Source organism: Sardina pilchardus, chromosome 9 (assembly GCF_963854185.1).
Source record: "Sardina pilchardus chromosome 9, fSarPil1.1, whole genome shotgun sequence".
In the NCBI taxonomy this organism is placed as follows: domain Eukaryota; kingdom Metazoa; phylum Chordata; class Actinopteri; order Clupeiformes; family Clupeidae; genus Sardina; species Sardina pilchardus.
In genome coordinates this window covers 8,111,836-8,133,788 of record NC_085002.1, presented here as the reverse complement: position 1 = coordinate 8,133,788, position 21,953 = coordinate 8,111,836, and the positions used below count along the sequence as shown (strand labels likewise).

The 21,953-nt window shown below is 44.2% G+C and overlaps 1 protein-coding gene across 1 annotated transcript; it reads left to right on the top strand.

The window, feature by feature from the left end:
- The first annotated feature begins 142 nt into the window (after positions 1 to 142).
- txnrd3 (thioredoxin reductase 3) lies at positions 143 to 20,708 on the top strand. Its single transcript, XM_062545583.1, has 16 exons — positions 143 to 491; positions 2,185 to 2,245; positions 3,913 to 4,022; positions 4,693 to 4,800; positions 4,905 to 4,977; positions 5,106 to 5,225; positions 6,506 to 6,648; positions 8,049 to 8,164; positions 9,931 to 10,156; positions 10,483 to 10,575; positions 10,946 to 11,022; positions 16,371 to 16,527; positions 16,982 to 17,089; positions 17,336 to 17,431; positions 18,514 to 18,648; positions 19,081 to 20,708. Exons 1-16 carry the CDS (start codon positions 375 to 377, stop codon positions 19,141 to 19,143), a joined length of 1,803 nt encoding a protein of 600 aa, XP_062401567.1. The 5' UTR covers positions 143 to 374; the 3' UTR covers positions 19,144 to 20,708.
- The last annotated feature ends 1,245 nt before the right edge of the window (positions 20,709 to 21,953 follow it).

The following is a 21,953-nucleotide window of genomic DNA, read 5'->3' as shown; positions in this document are numbered from 1 at the left end:
AGTCACTACAGTACTCATGTTTCCATGGTTCAAATTTGAACTTACTTTACTTTTTCAATTGTAATGATCAGGCACTCAGATGGACAGTACGAGTGTTTTATATGGCCCTTCTGCCTTTACGCAATGTGTATTTCGCGGGGCAGACAGCAGACACCGGCTGAAGTGGAGGCAAGATGCGGACACACGGGATACCGCTGTCATCTTGTTTACAATAATTAGCATTCTCAAACTTTTGAGTCGCGGTGTTGGGTGTGTGTTGTATTTTAAGCGTCTTTTGACCCTTTATCCAGTAAGACTGCGAACTAGACGATTTGCTAGCAAGCTAACAAGAAGAGTTGGAAGGCAACCAAAGCAGTTAGCAGCTCTGCTAAATCATGCCTCCCATCGAGAATGACTCCGGGCGGGCAGAACTTAAATCCCGAATACAGCAGCTGATTGATTCTAACCCAGTGTTGGTTTTCAGCAAAAGTTACTGCCCTTTTTGTGTCAAGGTAAGTCAAGGCATTCGTTGCGTAATTATACCGCTGGTTAGTGATGTTTCTGAAGTTGCAAACCCGAACCCCTTTCGACAGCAGCTAACGTTACGATACTCTGGCATGTCCCGTGTTCTCACGCCGATTTTCCCGCGACGTCGGACAAACACTGTAACGTTGAGACGTGAAGGTTACGGATCAGCCCTACTTGTCATATTCTATTAACTTTGTTTGATACAGCTTGTTGACTGAAAAGAAAACCTCATTAGCCTGTTATAATTTTCACTCATCTTGCTGTCTGAAACACTAATGTTGCATTATATTTTAGCCGATGTTGTGTCGAACAAGGCTACCGGTGATCACTACTATGAATAGTGATACTGTGGTGGTAATGTTTGTTTTGTTCCTTTTTGTCACAAATCGCCAATGTAGATACGTGGTGTTTTAAATGTGCCATTTAATAAGGGTGACCTACTCCTGCTGAGCTAACAAGTTTCTTTTCCTAAGTGTAATAGTTACGCTGAATGACGTCAATGAGTTGACAGCAGGAAGGAGGAAGCATATTCGATTTTCGTCTTTACTCTCATCCCTGCCAGTTGTAATAGATGAGCTGGTCTGCATTGCCACGTATAATTTATAAAACATTTTGGCGTATACCTATCTAGTTGGTTGAACTCGGCCAGTGGCCAAGTTTGTTTTGTAGGTAATGTTAGATGTTTCTTAATTGCCCACTTAAATTGTACACGTGCTATTCAGTGGTTCTACTAGCCAATTCTGACATTTCTCTGAGGAAATGTTCAGTATTGTTCAGTGTGTGGTAACGCCTTTACTGACCCACTTCCCAAGTGAAAAGAAAGTGTTGAAGTTCAAAGTATGGTCATATTTCTGATTTTCCCAATGGACTTTTTGTTTTACTGAAAACACCCGGTGACCCAACACTGTACGACAAGTCACTTTTCTTTGTATACTTTTTATTGTGATATGTTATATATGATTGATATATGTTTTATCAAAATTAGTTAAGATTAATGTAGGCACTTATGCGATTGGTATGCCTATAGGGACAGTCTTTGGTCCAGACTTGTTTTCACGTTGTTGATGTTAAATGTCTGGGACCCTTCTTTACATTTCGAGCTTGCAAGCCTGAGTGTTTGAAGAAGCCACAACACTTTGTAAGCATGCGTCAGCACATTTCAACTTACAGTACAACCTGTTGTTGGAAGGGTTCGGTACTGCACTTGGCTGCTTCAGCTATGTGTGTCAGCATGGTTCATTGGAGCGGTGAGAGGGTGAGGCTAGAGGAGGGGGTGGGAGGGCATGGATGGGTTGAAGCAGGCCTCAGTGTGTCCGTGCTAATTGGGAACAGTGCCAAGATGAAAGGCAGAGACCCAGGCTGCATGGGGGAACCGAACAGTCCTCATCGTGAGTGAGTGAGTGAAAGACAGTGTGTGTGAGAGAGTGTGTGAGATTGTGCGTGACATGGGTTTGGGTTGACAGGGACTTGCAGTGTCTGGATCAAATATAAAACCCAGCCAATTGTTCTAATTCTACCACTGCTTCACCACACCCTTAATGATGAATGGTTGACCTTCACCTGTTGAAAATGGAGATTATCAAGTCCTAAATGTTAGCTAAGTGCTGCAAGGTCAATTGTTCAGTCATCATCATTACTTAACAAGACCTTGCTAAGCTATGTCTTTGCCTTTGACAGGTGAAGGATCTCTTTAAGGAGCTCAATGTGAAATGCAATGCCGTGGAGCTGGACTTAATGGGTGAGTGATGGATATCTCCTATGCACACACATGACATTGCACTCTATAGTGCATTCTATGTTGTGAATATAAATGTAGATCATCAACTTTGGAGACATGCTAGTGCTCGCCTGTGACTGCCAATAAATGTGCTTGGTGTGTTCTGGGTCGTCAAATCGGTAGTTGTCTTAAGAAGTGGATGTACTGAGCTGTCCTCGATGGGTCGTCACACTCCGTGCTGAACATTGATCACACTCGTGTGTCAGCGTTAATGTTTTACACACAAGAATGTCCAATCATATCTGCTTGGGATGTTATGGAAGTTGCTGAGTCACTCCCACAATTCAACTTGGCAGCATTCCACCTCTGACGATCCCCCACTCCCAGCCCCATACGCCCCCCTCCTCGGCTTTATCTGCCAGCATATCTCTCCCGTCAGCCACTCACCAGGGCTCTTGCGCTCTCTCAGCGTTATTGCTAGGTTTTCCTCCTTGCTTTTATATTGCACGTTCACTACTTGCATTTTTCCTTTTTTCATTCTCGTCACTTCCACTCGAGCCTTAAGCTCACCAGGGCTCTTGTGCTCTCTCAACGTTATTACTGGGTTTTCCCTCCTGGCTTTGTATAACACACTTACTACTTGCTTCTTTTGCTTCTCTTCACTTCCACTTGAGCCTTTGGTTGAATAGGTAAATAGTTTCAATAAGTTGCATGTCTGGGCAGACTAGGAGTAACAGCAATAACAATAGTTGGATCTGTCCTTGTTCTCGTTTGCTCTTGCAGTCTATGTTTTTTTCCAGGACAGCTTGTCATTAGTTGACTTCCTGTTTGATCTGTTGCATGGTCCCTAGCTCTGGCTTCCTGAACACACACACACACACACACACACACACACACACACACACACACACACACACACACACACACACACACACACACACACACACACACACACACACACACACACACACACACACACACACACACACACACAGACACACACAGAGACAGCTGGGCTGGGGTCAGTTTACATGTCCCCTGCTCGAGTGCTAACCCAGCTAGCCAGGTTTAACACGATGACCTCACCCCTCCTATCTGTGCATGTACTGTACTTCAAAGCTACTCATCTGTGGAGATGTTGAGGGAGGCTGGTTTTAAATACGATTTTAAATGAGCATTGTGGAGTTTTGGTCTGAGCCAACGACCTACATATTTAGATAAGCAAGCAGATACCACATGCAAAATGAAGTCTGTTATGAGTTATTCACAGACTAATACATGACAATACTACATGAAAAAGAAATACAAGATGATGCATAGTTGCTTAAAATGGCAATTTGCTTGACCAACTGCTGCATAATGTTGTTGTAAACTGCCATGTTAACGGGACAATCCAGTAATCAATGACTTGCTTGCCCCATGAAGAATGCTGTTTAATGTGAGGACTGCACTCTGTGTCATAGAAGAAGCACTTAGTGAGTGTTTCAATGAGTGTTTCCTAATGTTTAATCAACAAATGTGCTGGAGTTGGCTATGCAGCAAGTCTGAGGAGTTCAGTTTCCTGGCTTCGTCTGCATGCTTGGAACAATTGACTGAATTGTCTGACTAATGTATTCCTGGGCACTAGGGATTTCATTGTTCATTTTTCTGTGCAGTAGTGACTGATATAATTTGTTTACTCTCTCCAGAGGATGGCTCCAACTACCAGGACGTGCTGTTGGAGATGACTGGTCAGAAAACGGTCCCCAATGTCTTCATCAACAAGACTCACGTCGGCGGCTGTGACAAAACCTTGCAGGTAATTTATCTCACATATTTATCTTAAAATTGTGTATTTGTAGGATATTTTTTGTTTTGTTTGCAAACTTCAGAATAGACAGACAAAGCAGCCCATCACGTTGACTAGTGACTTGTTGCGCGTTAAGTTGTCACCTACGATTAAACTGTATGGCACAGCTACAATGAGGTCCCCTTCAGCTTGTTTGAGTGGTGGGTGCACTTCAAAGTGAAATGCAGAAGGACCACAAGGTAGAGTGCCTTCATTGAGGGATCAGGCATCATGAAGAAGAATAGATCTGTTTTCCTTGAGTCTTTAAAGGTTTCTTTTGACATGCCAGGAACGGTATATTCATCTCTATCTGTCCGTCTGTGAATGCATTTGTCGACTAAACTTGAGATGACACAAAAACAGCATTAGTCACTTGAAATCAGGTGATCATGCCCAGTTTAGTCGGGCAACACCATTATGATGAAAACAGTTGCTGCATCTGATGCATTACACATAAAATCCACTCATTGTTTTACTGAACTCTTTGAAGTTTGAGATGTTTTTGGTGCAATGGCCATTAATAATGCATGAGTGCCTCGATGGCCCAGGTCCTTAATGGCCCCCAGCTATTTATTGCCTCTTGATTACAATGGGATTGGAGTTTGCGGCGATCGCCATGGTAACCCCACTTGTGCCGCAGGCCCACCGCGACGGCCTTCTGCAGCAGCTGCTGTGTGGCGAGAACGAGACCTACGACTACGACCTCATCGTCATCGGCGGGGGCTCGGGCGGCCTGGCCTGCTCAAAGGTGAGGAGCTTAACCCCATCGCAGTGGGGAGAAATAAACAAACATCGACTGACGTATCGGGTTTGATCAATAATAACTTTTTAAACTTTGTTAACCAAAATCAGGAGGCGGCCATGATGGGCAAGAAGGTGATGGTGCTGGACTATGTGGTTCCCACGCCGCTAGGCACCACCTGGGGTGAGTGGCGTGACGGTGGCTACATAGAATACAGCTTTCGAAAAACCTTTCTAGTGACACCAGTTAAAGGTCCCTCGGCAAACGCCTCGTGACGTTTTCCCCTTTCTCGTCTTGTCTTCCTCTCCCAGGCTTGGGGGGCACCTGCGTCAACGTGGGCTGCATCCCCAAGAAGCTGATGCACCAGACGGCTCTGCTGGGCACCGCCATGCAGGACGCACGCAAATTCGGATGGGAGATCGACGAATCGGGTACGTTTTCACACAGGAAGCCCACCAACCTGGTGGAGAGTGTTTTTCAACCTTTTTTGAGCCGCGGCACTGTTTTTTTTTTTTATACCACCAACTAAAAATGTAACAAATTTACACACCGTAGCCTAATACGGCAAACACAATGACAATTTAGTCTCTGCATTTGTTTACAGTCCAGTTGTAGCCTGATACAGCAGCTATTTAGTCTTTCCATTTGTTTACAGTTCAGTTCAGAGTCAGCGTTTTAAAAGTAGGCCGATCCATTGCTGTTCTACATCTTTTCACCTATACTGTAGATATTAGAAAGCTAGATACCTCATTGTCTGTCGAGTTCTATGAAGTGGCATAGGCTATGTGAATGCGGTCGTCATATTACTGGGGGCAAACACCTTACTGACTATGGGCAACACTTGCCGACAATCAGAGACACCTGCTTCTCCATCGGCCTCCAGTGATTGTTACCCCAACCATGATGTCAGCGCTATCTACTACAGTAAATTGTTGAGCCCAATGCAGTATCAACCCTTCTATTATCTATTTTTCATTGCTACTTGTGTGCATTACTTAAAAAAGCAGGTCATTATTGCACTACCTACTGCCACCCACTGATATGAAATTATATTTATTTTCTTAGCAGTTTTGTACTTTACTTAACAAGTCACTACAATGCAGGCACAGACACTTGACAATGGCATAGCCTACTGTTTGCAGCAACTAAATAATACATGTTTTTGGACCGATTAAGTGAATTTGGACAATGTCCCACGGCACACCTGAGGATCTCTCGTTGCACACTGGTGTGCCACGGCACAGCAGCTGAAAACCACTTGACTAGTTAACACCACCACCCCCGAGGTGTGAGGTGGAAGTTTTCAAAGTGTGACCGTGCATAACTTCTCCATTTCAGATAGATCTGTGGGAGGTAGTGTTAAGAGATTGTATGTCCCTGTGCATTTTTCTTTCTTTTTTTCAATGGAGTAAAGTTTGTTCCTCAAGTGTTGGGTCAGTCTCACTGGGGGAAGTGTAGGAAGATGGACAGGCTTGTAGGAGCTCACAGGGTTGTAAAAGGAGAAGAGAGAACGTCATAATTACTTGAAGCCAGACAGTCAACAGTCACCAATGTTGCAAGCATACACACACCCACACACACACACAGAGAGAGAGAGAGAGAGAGAGCAATAAGCACTCTCTTAACTTAGCAGAACGTCTGCGTTATCTTCTCTTTGTTGGGAGTTTGTTTAGTAATCATCTGAAAATGTTTCCCTTCCCTCCTCTCACAGTGAAGCATAACTGGGAGACCATGAAGACAGCAGTGAACAACTACATTGGCTCGCTCAACTGGGGTTACAGAGTGGCCCTGCGGGATAAGAACGTCAACTACGTCAACTCCTACGCAGAGTTTGTCGAACCCCACAAAATCAAGGTCAATTTCCACTTAGCTGCTTTTATCAATAGTTGAACGTTTAGGATGAAATTGAAGTTTGCTGGCAAACCAACTTGGCAAAAAAATTGCCGATTCGCATCAGAACCCCATTTATGTTCTGTCCTCTTCACTGTCCTGTGTAAGACAGGCTACAAACAAAACCCAAAGACATAAGTGAAAGGGGCACGGGGTGCCATCCAGGAATGACCCAGGTGGCTGGAATGTGGCCATGCGGGCACTGGTTTGCTCCTAGCTGGCATGGTGGAGAGGCCAACTGCTGTTTCTCAATAAGCGAGTCCTGGACCTTTCAGGGGTGGGGTAATGCCGTAAGCCCTGGGCTTTGGCCCGGTTGGGAGGGAAGGCTTTTAAGATCATGCACATGGAAATTTCAGGCATTGGGAAGCCGAACTCTGTGTGTGTGTGGGTCGTGGTGGGGGTGGGCTTACATATGCAGCAAAAGGGCTTATCTCTCGCAGGAATTTGACCCATGTGCTGGCCAACCCTAGCCTGGTGTTTCTATTCAGAATCTGATTCCTGTATCGGACCATTTGGATTTGAATTCAGGGGGTGTTTTAACTGCTACTGGAGGAGAAAGTCCCCTGTGCACAATTAGATAGACCTTACCAATCAAAGCAGTAAAACATGTTCCCTTAATTGCTGTTTTTTGTATGCTCTGATGATGTGTATGACCAAGCACGTTAGCTTATCTCTCCACTCTCGTACAAAGTTTCCAGGATTGGCCAACCCACCCCTTATTGTAGTTTCTAACAACTTCCCTCTTACCAGAAAGCAATCTCCCTAAGATGTGGATGATACTCTTCTCTCTTTAGTGCCGTTCCAGTCCAATACCATTAATGTTATCATACTTCGCTCTCATTTGAAAGGTTGCACCTCCGAGCATTCTGAGTTTGTGCTGTAGACGTCCTCTTTTGCCAGTGTTTTATTTTGCCAATGTTTGTACCGCTAACAATATTTCTACCACTAACATAACTCTCATTCTCACTGTAATGACAAGTTGTATTTTCTTGTAATCCTCTGGTTGTTACAGTACGCCTAAAATTAATTAGATACAAGGGGTTTTATTTGTCACATGCATATCCTTACTAAAGTAAAGAATGCAGTGAAATTAGTAAGTCAGTAGATAGAGATAGATACTTTATTGATCCCCAAGGGGGAATTCAAGAAATTATATTAACTGTCAAATGAAATATACATGTTCGTGAGCTGTTTCAAACCAAAAACAAGGACAACTTTCTTTGCTACCTCTGAAACCCCAATGGTTTGTTCCAATATAGTCATCTCGATTTGATCTGCCAGGTACTTGTCCAAATATAATGTTGTTTTGTTATTTCTTGTTTGTATATCCGTGTGGTTGACTCCCCTGTGCTGGTCCCCCGCAGGCCACTAACAAGCGGGGCAAGGAGGCGTTCCACACAGCGGCCAAGTTTATACTGGCCACAGGGGAGAGGCCTCGTTACCTGGGCATCCCCGGGGACAAGGACTATTGCATCACCAGGTGAGTTGCGGGAAGTTCCTACTTACCTGTGGCACTGCAGCAATGGGCACAATGGCATAGACTGAAGTCTGCTCTGTATGTTTAGCCTCTGTGCAAAGGTGGAATGGGCTGCCGTGGGAAATGCTCAATAGTTTGTGTGTGGAGGTTTACGCATGGGTGCATGCATAATTTTGTGGATTGGTCGTTAATGGGAGCGCGCTCTTGAGCACGATTACACTTCAAAAGAGAAATTGAGTCATGTGGCTAAAATATATAATCATGAGCTCTTACCTGGTTTCAAAAGGGGAGTTAATGGCAAAGTAATGCATGTGAGGGCTGGAGACTGATTGCCCTTGAATTAGCCCCAGTTGTTAAGAATGGACCATATTTTTAGACTATGATGTAATGTGTTTGTGCTCCCTCCCCCAGTAGGCTAGATTGGGACTGTGGGAGGGAGCTGAAAGTTGCCAATTGGCACTTACGAGTATGTTTTGGTGTCCCTGCTTAGAGAGTGGGTTAGCCATACTTCTCTTTACTGCAGTGGTTCCCAACCTTTGTTGTCTTGTGTACCCCTGAGCCTGTTTGTAATACACCGCTGTTTGTAATAATGACCGCGTTTACATGATGTTTTTTAATTCCGAATTAGTTTATTCGGAATTAAATAGGTCGGAATTGAAATATTCTCCCTCGAGTTTACATGGAAATAATAATTCCGAATTGGCGTTTACATGGAACATGCGTTAATCCCGCTTTATTGTATTCCGCTGAATGTCTTGGGGTCGGGAAGGGTTCTGATTGGACAGGCGGCGCACAAGCTGATTAAAGTCTAGGAAGAAAACAAACTCCAGCTGGCTACCGGCTTTATTGTCATCTTGGGTTAACGTAACAGAATGGACAATAACATAATAAAAACAGTTTTCTACTATTTAACCAGCAGCTCGAGAATATTATCAAGCTTCACCTTTGCTAGCTGAGGAGGAGAAGAGTGTCGGAGAAGGGGGGAAGAAGACTGAGTCGAATTTGCAATGAAACGAGCATGCGCGTCTTCCCCTAGGGCACTATCATTTTTGACAGGATTATTAAATTTACTTGTCACCTGACAATTTCCACGTACCCCCTGCAGTATGCTCGCGCACCACTAGGGGTAGGGGTACATGTACCCTCAGTTGGGAATTGCTGCTTTATTGGATTGGATAGTTATGTGGTTGCTTATTGTGAGCAGTGTTGTTGACTTTTGTACTTGCACCAACTCTGTATCATGCAGTGTGCTTGCAAATCCAGCTGACCTCAAGTTTGACTAGAGAAGTTGTGTGTGGAGTTTAATGCACTCTTAAATTTGTGTAGCAAAGCAGGTGGGTATGCACACACACGTTTCCGGAGTTCCTCTTTCAAGATTGTGCTTAACGTGTGCCAAGAGTTGGGAAGCCGAATGAGAAGGGAGGGGAGTGAGCCAGGATGTATGATGCAACTTCTCTGGAACTGTTTCTATTGATATCTGCAGTATGTGGTATTCAGCTTTTGTTGCCAGGGTATTGGTATCAGTCCAGTTAAACACACCTGTGTTTCTAGCTCTTATCAAGACACACATGTGTGGTCTCTGCACTCTTCAACTTCCTGCTCGGTAAGTCTGTGCAGGGTTGGTTAATGGTGGAGAAACCAGGAAATTTGGCAACTTTTTTTTTCCCCTGCTGTTCTCGTAATCAAGTGTAGCAATCCGTAGCGGTTGTGCTTTTTTAGTGGAGGTTGATGTCTGACACTCTCTCTCTGACTCTCTGTCTCTCCTCCAGTGATGACCTGTTCTCGCTGCCCTACTGTCCTGGGAAGACACTGGTGATTGGAGCGTCCTATGTGGCCCTGGAGTGCGGGGGGTTCCTGGCTGGCCTGGGGTTGGACGTGACTGTAATGGTACGGTCCATCCTGCTCCGCGGGTTCGACCAGGACATGGCCAATCGGGCCGGAGAACACATGGAGGAACACGGGGTCAAATTCCTGCGGAAATTTGTCCCTGTTAAGGTGTGTGTGTGTGTGTCTGTGTGTGAGCGGCTGAAGCAACAGTTCCAAAGGCTGCAGATGACCTCTTTACCACCCGTTTATTACTGTGCACTGATTTGCTGACTAATCTTGAGAGGGTTTTGCAATGGCTTGTCTGTTAAGGCCATGATCGGCCATGACCGCCTCCCCAGAAGCATGAAAATTCCAACACTGTAACAGTTTCTCAATGGTGTACTGTACCCTATAACTTCAGTTCTAATATTCTTGTGTGCGTGTGTGTGTGCGTGCACGCTTGCGTGTGCGCTTGCTTGCGTGTGTGCGTGCTTGTGTGTGTGTGTGTTTCACAGGTGGAGGAGCTCGAGAAGGGCACCCCTGGCCGTCTCAAAGTCACGGCCAAGTCCACTGAGGGCGACGAGATCTTTGAGGGAGAGTTCAACACTGTAAGTGGCATTATTGCCCCACTCTATTGCCCTAATCAGCACCTGCCCTTAGCCTCCACTCAGCCCAGCGCAGCACTCTACTGCATGATTGAGCTGTCCAAGTCCTCCTCTTTGGGTCTCCATGACTTCTTATCGGGCTTGGTGATGAATTCTTTAAGTGCTGTCTAGTGCTCTCAACTTGAACCAATTGCAGGTCTACAGGGAAGCAGTTTAAAGACGAGGTTGATAAGATAAGTTTAATATGCTTCTAGTGAAGCAAGGAAGTGCCTTTTCATTGAAGTTACATGACCTGCTCATTGCCATTTCCTGAGTTTTATTTGAGTAGTGCACATTGAGAGGGTCTTTGTGTTTGTTTGTGTTTGTCTCTCAGGTGCTGATTGCAGTGGGCCGTGACGCCTGCACAGGGAACATTGGCCTGGACAAGGCTGGCGTCAAAGTGAACCCAAAGTGAGTGTCATTACTGTCTATCTCCCTCCCTCTGCTTTTCCCACCCACTGGTTCCCTGACTCTCAGTCACCAGCTGTGCTCATTCAGTCTCCCTGCTCTGCTCTGCTCTGCTCTGGGTGGAGCTGTGCCTTTAACCACAGCCAGGCTTGGGCTAGAGTCAGTCATGGTGATTCAGCAGTATTGCCACCCGCAGGGCTGTGTGTGCGTATGTGTGTGTGTGTCTGTATCTGTGTGTGTGTGTGTGTGTGTCTGTGTGTTGATTGAGTCCATTTTAATCAGGGAAGTTGAGAGCGATTGAGAATTTGGCAACAGTGGAATGCAAATAGTATTGTATTGAAAGAAAGGTTCTTCTTTCGTTAGCAAATGTGTATGTACATGTGTCAACAGGTCTGTGTGTCTGCTGTGTACACACACACACACACACACACACACACACACACACACACACACACACACACACACACACACACACACACACACAGAGCAAGTATTCAATTACATTCCAACAAAGTCCATGACTCATTGTAAAAAAGCAATAGTAGGGAGAGCCTGTGTATGAATCACCAGAGGCTGTTAGTCACGCTGTGCTTCAGGACCGCAGAGTTTATCCTGCAGAATGTTGTAAATATGCATATTAAGTAGACCTTTTACGGAAACCGAGGGCTTGCCTTGACCGCAAATGATATGTTTCGGTGTGTGTGTGTGTGTGTGTGTGTGTGTGTGTGTGTGTGTGTGTGTGTGTGTGTGTGTGAGAGACAAAAGGGTCCAGCTAGCTTTGTACTGGAGTGATTAGTGTAGCACATGAGCCTTAAGGTCACTGGAGCAATCACATGACTCTGCCTGACCAGTCACCTTCCTTTCCTCGTCAAACTCTCCCCTCTTCTCCTCTGTCCCGTCCGCTTGGCGTAACGTCGCCATTGTTGTGTGAAGTGGTTTTGAGATGCTTTCTGCATGTTCCACTGTGCTGTGGTCTGCAGTTTGCTGTTGCCATAGATTAATGTGAACTGTGCTTGAGGCAGCAGCACATGAGTCTTGTGATCAGGGACGAATCAGCACTTGAGCCCATATGTCTGACACACACACACACACACACACACACACACACACACACACACACACACACACACACACACACACACACACACACACACACACACAGAGCTCCGTACCATGTTATGATCTATTCTTTGGTGCGTTCGTCAGTGTAAACTCATGTAGGTGAGGGATTGAGGAACTGTAGAATAGAATAGAAGTTGCAGTGTCATGCCCTTATCAACATGGAACATCAACAGCAGAGCAGCTGACCTGTGGAAGATAAAGCGCTCGCTTGATTGATGGGCCGTGAGGAAAGACTGTGTGTGACCACGTCAGGACAGTGTATGCATGGATTTCTCTCTCCCCAACAGGGGTGCATTGTGGTCTAGTGCTAACGGAGAGGAAGTGGTACACTTTCTGATAGAAGAGCCCCATGGCTTCATTCACTCTGCACAGCGAATCTAAAGGCACCTCTTTTAGGTTTATTTAGATAGTGAGTTACAGTAACTCACCAGGATAGTCACTAAAACCATGTTGTATAAAATAGCACCAGAGATGGGAGTAAGTCACACATATGCAAGTCTCAAGCAAGTCTCAAGTCTTAACCTTCAAGTCTCAAGCAAGTCCCAAGTCGTTTTTGTGAGGGTCGAGTCAAGTCAAGTCAAGTCATAGCTTAGGTCGAGTCAAGTCAAGTCAAGTCATAGCTTGGGTCAAGCAAGTCACAAGTCAAGTCATATAATAAGCTGGAAGACAACCGTCTTAAAACTTGAAGAGACGGCAGCCTTAGTTTTATGTCCTCCTTTGCACAAAAGGGCTAACAAATAGAAGAAGGGGATATAAGGCTAAAGAATAATTATAAATGCTCACTAGGACCAGCAGGATCAGAATTACTAGGAACGACTACAGGGCCTGGTGTACCAAACAATAATTACCAGACAGAGTACTCAACACAGTAGTTTATCATGGGAACAGCAAAAAAACACTTCCTTTTATTTACAACCATTTTTTCGATATGTTGCAAAAGACAGTCCTTTATTATGTGTTGCAAAAGACAAAAGACAAAGAAGTGCAAGAAGGAATGAACTTCTACTGTATGTCCACTACTCCTTCAGAAAGGCCTCACTCTCTCATATGTTGTGAGTGTGTGTGTGAGAGAGAGAGAGAGTGTGTATGTGTGTTTAGCTCATGTTTTCATTGCATAATATTCCATTAATAAACACCATACGGAAATGAAATGGAGACACTTCTATGTTAGGCTATATACTACGATTTACTCTTGAAAGTGGCCTATTTCTCATTTATGTCATACATCTCTCATATACTTATTAGGGATGTAACGATGCATCGTGACACGAATAAAAATCGATACAAATGCGTGACGATTCGCACCGGTTGATAGAAAAAATGAATCGCGATGAGTCACGTGACTTATGTCACTAGGTATGGGGCACAGAACGAGGGAAGACGACGGTAGGCAAGAACTTTGAACTAGAGTGTGTGTGTCAGGGTTCATATGGGTGCTTGAAATCCTTGAAAATGCTTGGATTTTAATGTGGTGTTTTCAAGGTTTGAAAAATACATCATTTATGAAGTTGTTTTGATTTTGCCACGCGTTCGCGTCCAGTTTGACGTGTCTGGATTTTCCGATAATGACAGCAATCTTGTGATGCTGATATTGACTTTTAATTTCTGCGCGTGTAAACTAGTCTAAGCTACTGTGCTTGAACGAAGTTAGCTGTGACAGACTAACCTATTGGTTTTCATCGTTTTAACCACAAAGCCTGTCGACCTTAGGTCTACTCAATTGTTTAGTTAACACCTTGTCATTTCGCGTTTGTCCCGCCGTTCACCTCCGTGCGCCCCATGTACATCAGAACATATGTCGGGATAGCCATCTCACTATGAGAAAACGTATGACGATAGTGCTAAGAGATTAACACGTTTGCATGCTTGGTAAACATCAGTCTTGCACATAATATTGAGCTGATTTTTTTAGTGGAAATGGCTTCCTGTAGCATTGTGCTGATAGATGGAAAAAGTTGCCTATTTAAAGGTACAGTCTGAATTGTAATCCTAGCTCTCCATTTAGTGTGTGCACTTGAACAACTATAATGATGTAGCATATAACAGTACTGCCCTACAAAGCAGAAAGGCAGTAACTGGATTTTTGGTCGAAAATTAGTTATTATAATTTTCATGACATTAAAGTTGTTATGAAGATTGATAAGTACCAAAAATAAGCTAATGTAAAGTAAAAAAAAAAAAAAACCTCCAATAACTGCTACATTAACTACAACCATAAGGCTAAGCAACAGCATAACTTTAAAATGTTTTTTTTTTTTTTTTCAGTTTGCACTCTGCATAGTTACTGCCTTTTTGCTTTGCAGGGCAGAGTAGGGCCTGCCATTTATTTTAAGAGGAGAGGTGTAGGATGTAATACTGGAAGGAGAGAGAGTGGTGCAATTTGATTTTCTTTGGAGCAACCTCTTCAAACAGCATCAATATCAAAAAGAAAAATCGTGATAAAATCGTATCGTGAACAAAAAATCGTGATCCATATCGAGTCGTGAGTTGAGTGTATCGTTACATCCCTAATACTTATACATACATTTACAGTAATAGGGTTTGTGCATGTTGTTTGGCTGTTATACTTTATATATATGATTTAACAAAAATAAAAGCAGCTAGCGCTAACAAACTAACAGCTCAATTGATGTGGTAGACCAGGGATGGGCAACTTTCATGACTAAGAGGGCCACAATTTTTTATTATCACCATCCGAGGGCCAAATGTGGCTGCACGCTTTCGCACATCTGACATGAGAGAAGCTACAAAATAATTCTGAATAAGAATTAAATGTATATAGTATATACATTTCTTTTTTTTTTCATGCTCAAATGCATTTTTAATAGGCCTATACATTCCCTAACGACAAATACAAGTATTTTACAGCCACATGAGTGAAAAGTGTTAATTTCAGTGCAAAGGGCTCACATAAATCACCATTCAATGATGGCACAAAACTGAAAACCAGTTAGTGCAACATAGGCTCATATTCAATGCATTTATGCTCCCACTCCATTTTTAAGAATGTATAGACATTTCCTAACGTCCATGGTGAGAGTACAGATGTGATGTAACATCCATCACATCTGTAGCCTAGCCTACTCTCATCCAACGCAAAGAAGTAGCCTACTTGCAGTCGTGCATGATTTGTCTCAGCTTCCCCTCGACATTATCGAGAATGTCAACAATTATGTGCGTCGTGACAAAGACCGTTTCGAAGTTTTTATCTCCACCAAGGAGGTTATGTTTTTATCGGGGTTTGTTGGTTTGTCTGTATATGTTTGTTTGTTCGCAAGATAACTCAAAAAGTTATGGATGGATGCAAGAGGAGGTGATGTGTTCGCTTGGAGGAAGTTTGCGCACTCTGAGTGATTTTCTAGTAGACTGGACTAGCAACTAGCGCTAGCTAGACCTGATCTGCCAAGTGAATCAATCTGGCAATTTCAGATAGGCTACCGTATTTCAGTCAAATTGTCTGTTATTTGATAGGCGGGATCAATGTGAAACTAAGTCAACATGATAAAACTTAATGTGATGCAAACAGTAAGCTCTTGTCACGTTTTACTGATGGAGATAGGATGTTAGCTGCCAGCTAACGTTAGATTAAAAATAATGTGAAATTAGCTAGAGACATTTCTTACTTTTCTTTGTGTAGTCGGAAATGGCGGATAAAATTTGACGTGGTGCTGGATGTGTCGGATATTTTTGCGCTGCACACCTTGCACTCGGCGAATCGTTTCTTTTGTTGAGTTGAATAGTCTTTAAATCCAAATGTTATGATTTTGGGAACACTGGTTGCTGCAGTAGCAGCAGAACTAGTAACAGCTTCCATCTTCTAAACCCCGACCGCTCTACTGTAGATGGCGGGCGCGTCACCTAGCACCTAGTAGAGAGGTTGCCAGGTTCGCCCACATGCAACAGGAAATATCCAATCGAAAATAGTTTTTATTATTATTATTCACCAATTAACCAAGACATCAATGACTTGTCGAGTCATTGCATGCAAGTCTAAGTCAAGTCGCAAGTCATGAGTAGCAAGTCCAAGTCAAGTCTTTTCTCACTGTTGATCAAGCAAGTCACAAGTCCTCAATCTGGCGACTTAAGTCTGACTCGTCAAGTCACTAGACTCGAGTCCCCCATCTCTGAATAGCACCCAGTTGTACACCACATGCAAAGCATCTCGGTAAGGAGGAAAAGCTTATTCCCTGATCCCTGCATGCCGTGTCTGATTCCGACTGCCTTTCCAGGAATGGGAAGGTCCCGGTGAGTGACGAGGAGCAGACCAACGTGCCGCACGTCTACGCCATCGGCGACATCCTGGAGGGCAAGTGGGAGCTGACGCCCGTGGCCATCCAGGCCGGCAAGCTGCTGGCACGCAGGCTCTTCGCCGGCGGCACACTGAAGGTCAGAGACACACACACACACACACACACACACACCCTCGCACCACCCGCTCTCCCCTCACCCCAGCCATTAGCCAGACTCCATCCTGACCGTCTCCACATCATAAGGACATTGTTTCCCTGTAGTTTATTCCGTTAGCATTGATTCACTTTATGGCCACTTGAGGCGCATAATTTGATTGCTGCCCAACTAATGGCGAGCCCAAGTCTAGTCAACTCGAGTCTAGTGAGTCCAGATGACCGTTTTTACCGCTAGGGGCCGGCCTTCTTCAGATTGATATATGGCTAGTATAATATGGGTTAAACATAGTGCTAGACTACAAACTCGAGGGAACTGCCCTGTAGTATTTGTTTTGACAGCATGTTTATCTTGGAGTTGTACTGTCTTGAATGGCTTGTGTTGATTAGTGTGTGTGTATGTGTGTGTGTGTGTGTGTGTGTGCGCGTGTGCGCAGTGTGACTACGTGAACGTCCCCACCACGGTGTTCACCCCACTGGAGTATGGCTGCTGTGGCCTGTCGGAGGAGAAGGCCCTGGAGCTGTATGGACAGGACAACCTTGAGGTGAGCACCACAAAGGGTTGTGTGTGGGTGTGTGTGTGTGTGTGTGTGTGTGTGTGTGTGTGTGTGTGTGTGTGTGTGTGTGTGTGGGCTGTGGGACTAAATGATTAGTGGGTTCAGTCATTTTGGATTGAGGGTGCAATCTTGTGAACATCTGCCATCTTGCGAACAGTCATGTTCATGTTGTGTGAATGTGTGAAGTCACTCACAGCAGGTGTAATAATGACCCTAATGACCCTCACTGTGCAGGTCTACCACAGTTTGTTCTGGCCGCTGGAGTTCACAGTACCCAACAGGGACAACAACAAGTGCTACTCCAAGATCATCTGCAATAAACTGGACAATGTGAGTATATCACTCAGGGACTGTTTCAGATTTGCTGATATTTATAGGCTTGCCATGCAGTCATTTCTCCAGTATGCCTCTTTGTCAGCTTCAGCATGTCATAGAATTAACCTGTTCATTCCCATTTTGGAAGAAGTATGAAAGCATTCTGTAAATATTAATTAGCAAACTTGTTTTTAAAAGTAAACTTCAGTCATGGTCCTTTAAATGTTAAAGGCATATTCCGCCATTTTTGGAAATAAGCTCATTTTCCACCTCCCCTCGAGCAAAACAATCGATATTTACCTTTTTCCCATTCATCCAGCCAGTCTGGCGATACAACTTTTAGCTTCAGCCTAGCCTAGATCATTGAATCGGATTAGACCATTAGCTTCTCGCCGGCTAGCATCATGCTTAAAAGTGACTAAGATTTCCGGTAATTTTCCCATTTAAAACGGGTCTCTTCTCGAGTTAGAAAGTGCACAGACCAACTGAAAATGAAACCTACTGTTTTTCTAGGCTGATTTGACATGGAACTACACTCTCATCTGACGTAATAATCAAGAGAAGTTGCAAACATACCATGGGCGCAGTGATATCACACACTACTTACTGCGTGTTGCCTAGAGGGCTATTTTTAGATATCACTGTGTTTGCAACTTCCCTTGATTATTACGCCAGATGAGCGTGTAGTTCCATGTCAAATCAGCCTAGAAAAACGGTAGGTTTAATTTTCAGTTGGTCTTATTACATTTCCTAACTCGAGAAGAGACACGTTTTAAATGGGAAAAATACTGGAAATCTTAGTCACTTTTAAGCATGATGCTAGCCGGCGAGAAGCTAATGGTCTAATCCGATTCAATGATCTAGGCTAGGCTGAAGCTAAAAGTTGTATCGCCAGACTCACAGAATGGCTGGATGAACGGGAAAAAGATAAATATCGATTGTTTTGCTCGAGGGGAGGTGGATAAAGAGCTTAATTCCAAAAATGGCGGAATATCCCTTTTAAGTGCTACTCATCACTCTTGTGTGTGATGCTTGAAGTCTGTAAAATGGTGCGCTTTCATGAGTGAGGCTCACTGAGTGCCATGGCTTGGTTGCAGGAACGCGTGGTGGGCTTCCATTACCTGGGCCCGAACGCCGGCGAGGTGACTCAGGGCTTCGGCGCTGCCATGAAGTGTGGCATCACCAAGGACCAGCTGGACAACACCATCGGCATCCACCCGACCTGTGCAGAGGTAAGGCTGCGTTCCCATCGGCTGTTTCGCCCTGGACTCCGTGGGTGTCCGGAGGATTGTGGTTTCGTGACGAGCCTTGGTTGCTCCGACTCCTAGTGGTCAGCTTCTAAAAAAGAAGGGACCCATGGCTTTATTTCTTCAGATGAATGAGTCCATGGTTCTCTTCTACTATTATGAGGTCCATCACTTAACTTCTCTGGGTTATTCACAACACCACATACTTGGATAGCAACAACACAAAAATAGGTGTCTGTGAGCCAGAACGTTTTTGTTTGTCTTAGATCAAGCTCTTGATATAGATTGGCATCTAGTAAACTATCTCTGCTCTTAACATAAAGGCTTTGTTTGTCCATTTGTTTATGGAAATGTATTTGGATGCGTTTTGGTGCCATACCGGTCCTACCTGTTGACCTTGTCCTGTTTTGTTTGCAGATCTTCACCACACTGGACGTGAGTAAGAGCTCGGGTGGAGACATCACACAAGCCGGCTGCTGAGGTTAAACCCTGCTAGTTTAATGAGCTGCCCCTTCTGCTCTTAGATCAGCCTTTGCGCTCACACACACACGTTCTCACACACACCTCTCTGCTAGGCCCTCCTCACCCATGACTGCCCCCAGGTCAGTGCAGCCTCAGGTTATCCATCCCCAATCCGACACCCTGACTATAACCACTCAGATCAGACCAAGCTAGATATTCTAGCAAGACACGGGTGAAGTTTCTTCAAAACAAATGTGCTCTGCGGGGGCCAGTGCTTCAGAACTTGACTCGTCCAGGTCCACGCTGACGTCTGCGTGTGTTTCGGCTCCTCCCGCAAGTCAGACTGTCCGTCCCGCCCACCGTTTGGCTGGAGCTGAATCGGGTGGCTCTGATTGGTCAGGCCGGCGGGAGTCCGAACAGCGCGGCGTCCCGGCGGGACCTGGCGCGGAGAAGGGCCTGGTGAGGAGGTGTGAGGGGTGAGGTAAAAGTGTGGTGATGTGTCGAGGGGCAGCTCGTTAAACAGCGGGGTTACTCTGCTGCTGGCCAAATCCTCGGATTCGTTCTCAGACGCGTGCCGACGCTCGGGCGCTCTCTCGCCGAGACCGGTGCTTTATGATGTCTTAGCCCTTAACCCAGCTACTGCGGTGGGCTAGGACTGATGTTCTTCTGGAACGAGTTTATAGAGGTCGAATTACGTCCAATTCTTACACACACACACACACACACACACACACACACATATATACACACACACGCACACACACACACACACACACACACGTGCATACATACTAATGTCCTTGTTTGTAGATCTGGTACACCAGAGTCAAATTAATTGGAGGGTCAGGTTCTCTTTGACTTTGAGTCCTCCTGTTGGTTTGTGACTGTAGGCCCAACATTCCAGGTAGTGTTTTAACATCACTGTCGAAACGCGTTAAATTATTCATGTGTTTGTTTTGTTTTGTGGGTCTACAACTACATGCATCAGGTTTGCATCAGGCATTTCTTTTCTTCCCTTCAACCAAACTTTGTGAACCAAATGGTGCATGTTGGGACTGGAGTAAAATCAGGACAATATCTATCTCTCAAACACACACACTGACACACACACACACTCGCATATCATGGGCACACTCAGACATGAACACACTGTTATTTTTAATATTTGTCATTCAATTCTCCCTGTTCTTGCCGCTTCGCAACGCACTTAGATATGTCTATAAGATATATTTATATATAAGTATATGGTATTGAAACATGGATGAGGCTGAATGTTCATGTTTGTTTACTTAACTTTACTTAAGTAAACTAAAAGTAAATTAAAGAACACCTTTCTGATTGCGTTTTCATTAAGGAGTTTAGCATTTACCCGTTTGTATCTGTTTATTTGCCACTGGCATGTGTGTTTATATAATGTATCTGATCTTGTAGCCCTTCTGATTGTTTAAGGACAGTATTTAAAAGGTATAATTTCTGCTGACGTGCTGTCACTTAGCAACAACGCCAGTCAAATGTACAAATGCGCCTTTCCATGACATCACTGTTCTGAGTAATCTCTTAATAAAAGTTATGTACACAACACCGACAGCTTTTTGTTGTTTCTAATCATCCATGGAAGGATATTAACAGTTCTACCTCCGGTGCTGCTAGGCTCCGAGTCAAGGTCTAGTCAGGATATTCTGTGTTTTCAAAACATTACCCATCTAGATCATCATCTTCCTCTTTTCATGTTGGCTATAATGTTTCAAATTGTAAAGCGCTTGTCATATCAGAACCTCAGCACCTTTTGTTTTAGCAGAAGTTCTTTAGTGGCTTCTTTGTAGAACCTGACCGGTAAATCGGTGTGCCATTATTAGCTATATATATTTTTTAATATTTGTTAGTATTACCATCTATATTCACTCTTTTAATCCTGTGAACGGTGTGGAAAAAGCTAATGGCGAAATGAAAAACCAACATGCAATGGAGCTGTTCCGCAGACTTTTTTATTCAAATAAATGAAGACTCAGTCAGACCAATGGTAGGAAAAATCAGGAGCAGAGTTTTATTTACTATGATATGCATTAAAGGACAGACCACATGACTTGACCTAAAGCTCTGCGAGCTGCTCTAACTAGACGAGGATAGCTAGGGTTGAAGTATCCTTCCTCCAGCTGCTCTAACTAGACTAGGGAATAACTAGGGTTGAAGTATCCCTCCACTTGCTGCTCTAACTAGACAAGGATAACTAGGGTTGAAATATCCCTCCACCTGCTGCTCTAACTAGACAAGGGAATAACTAGGGTTGAAGTATCCCTCCACTTGCTGCTCTAACTAGACAAGGATAACTAGGGTTGAAGTATCCCTCCACCTGCTGCTCTAACTAGACAAGGATAACTAGGGTTGAAGTATCCCTTTGGACTGATGGGAGATGGCGTTGGTCATTCCATCTTATGTGGACCACACTGAATCAGTCTCTTACCTTTTGCAGTTTTCCTTTCCAATCACACAAAGTATTGCATTGTTTAATGCTGTTTACGGTAAATAAAAAAAAATAAAAATCATACATTGATGTTTATCACAGAAGAACAAAGTCATTTAGCCTTTCATTAGGAGACCAGTTAGTTAGCCGGTTAGCAGGCACAATATCCCACCAACCTTTGCTACTATGCCTACATTTTGACATTTTATTGAATGAATATCGGAAGATGTATCGTTTATTGGTTTTTGACATCCTCAAATACCGAAATCGGCATTGGCCTTAAAAATCCCATACCAGTCGGGCTCTACTTGGTTGAATAGGCCATTGTAGGAGCACTATGGTTGTATTTTTGTGTCTGCATTGCAAA

Bases quoted from the DNA above. Each gene is read 5' to 3' on its own strand.
- txnrd3 (XM_062545583.1), top strand. From the start codon at position 375: ATGCCTCCCATCGAGAATGACTCCGGGCGGGCAGAACTTAAATCCCGA. The intron at 16,528-16,981 runs GTCAGAGACACA...GCGTGTGCGCAG, and splicing joins TCGCCGGCGGCACACTGAAG to TGTGACTACGTGAACGTCCC. The intron at 17,432-18,513 runs GTGAGTATATCA...GCTTGGTTGCAG, and splicing joins TCTGCAATAAACTGGACAAT to GAACGCGTGGTGGGCTTCCA.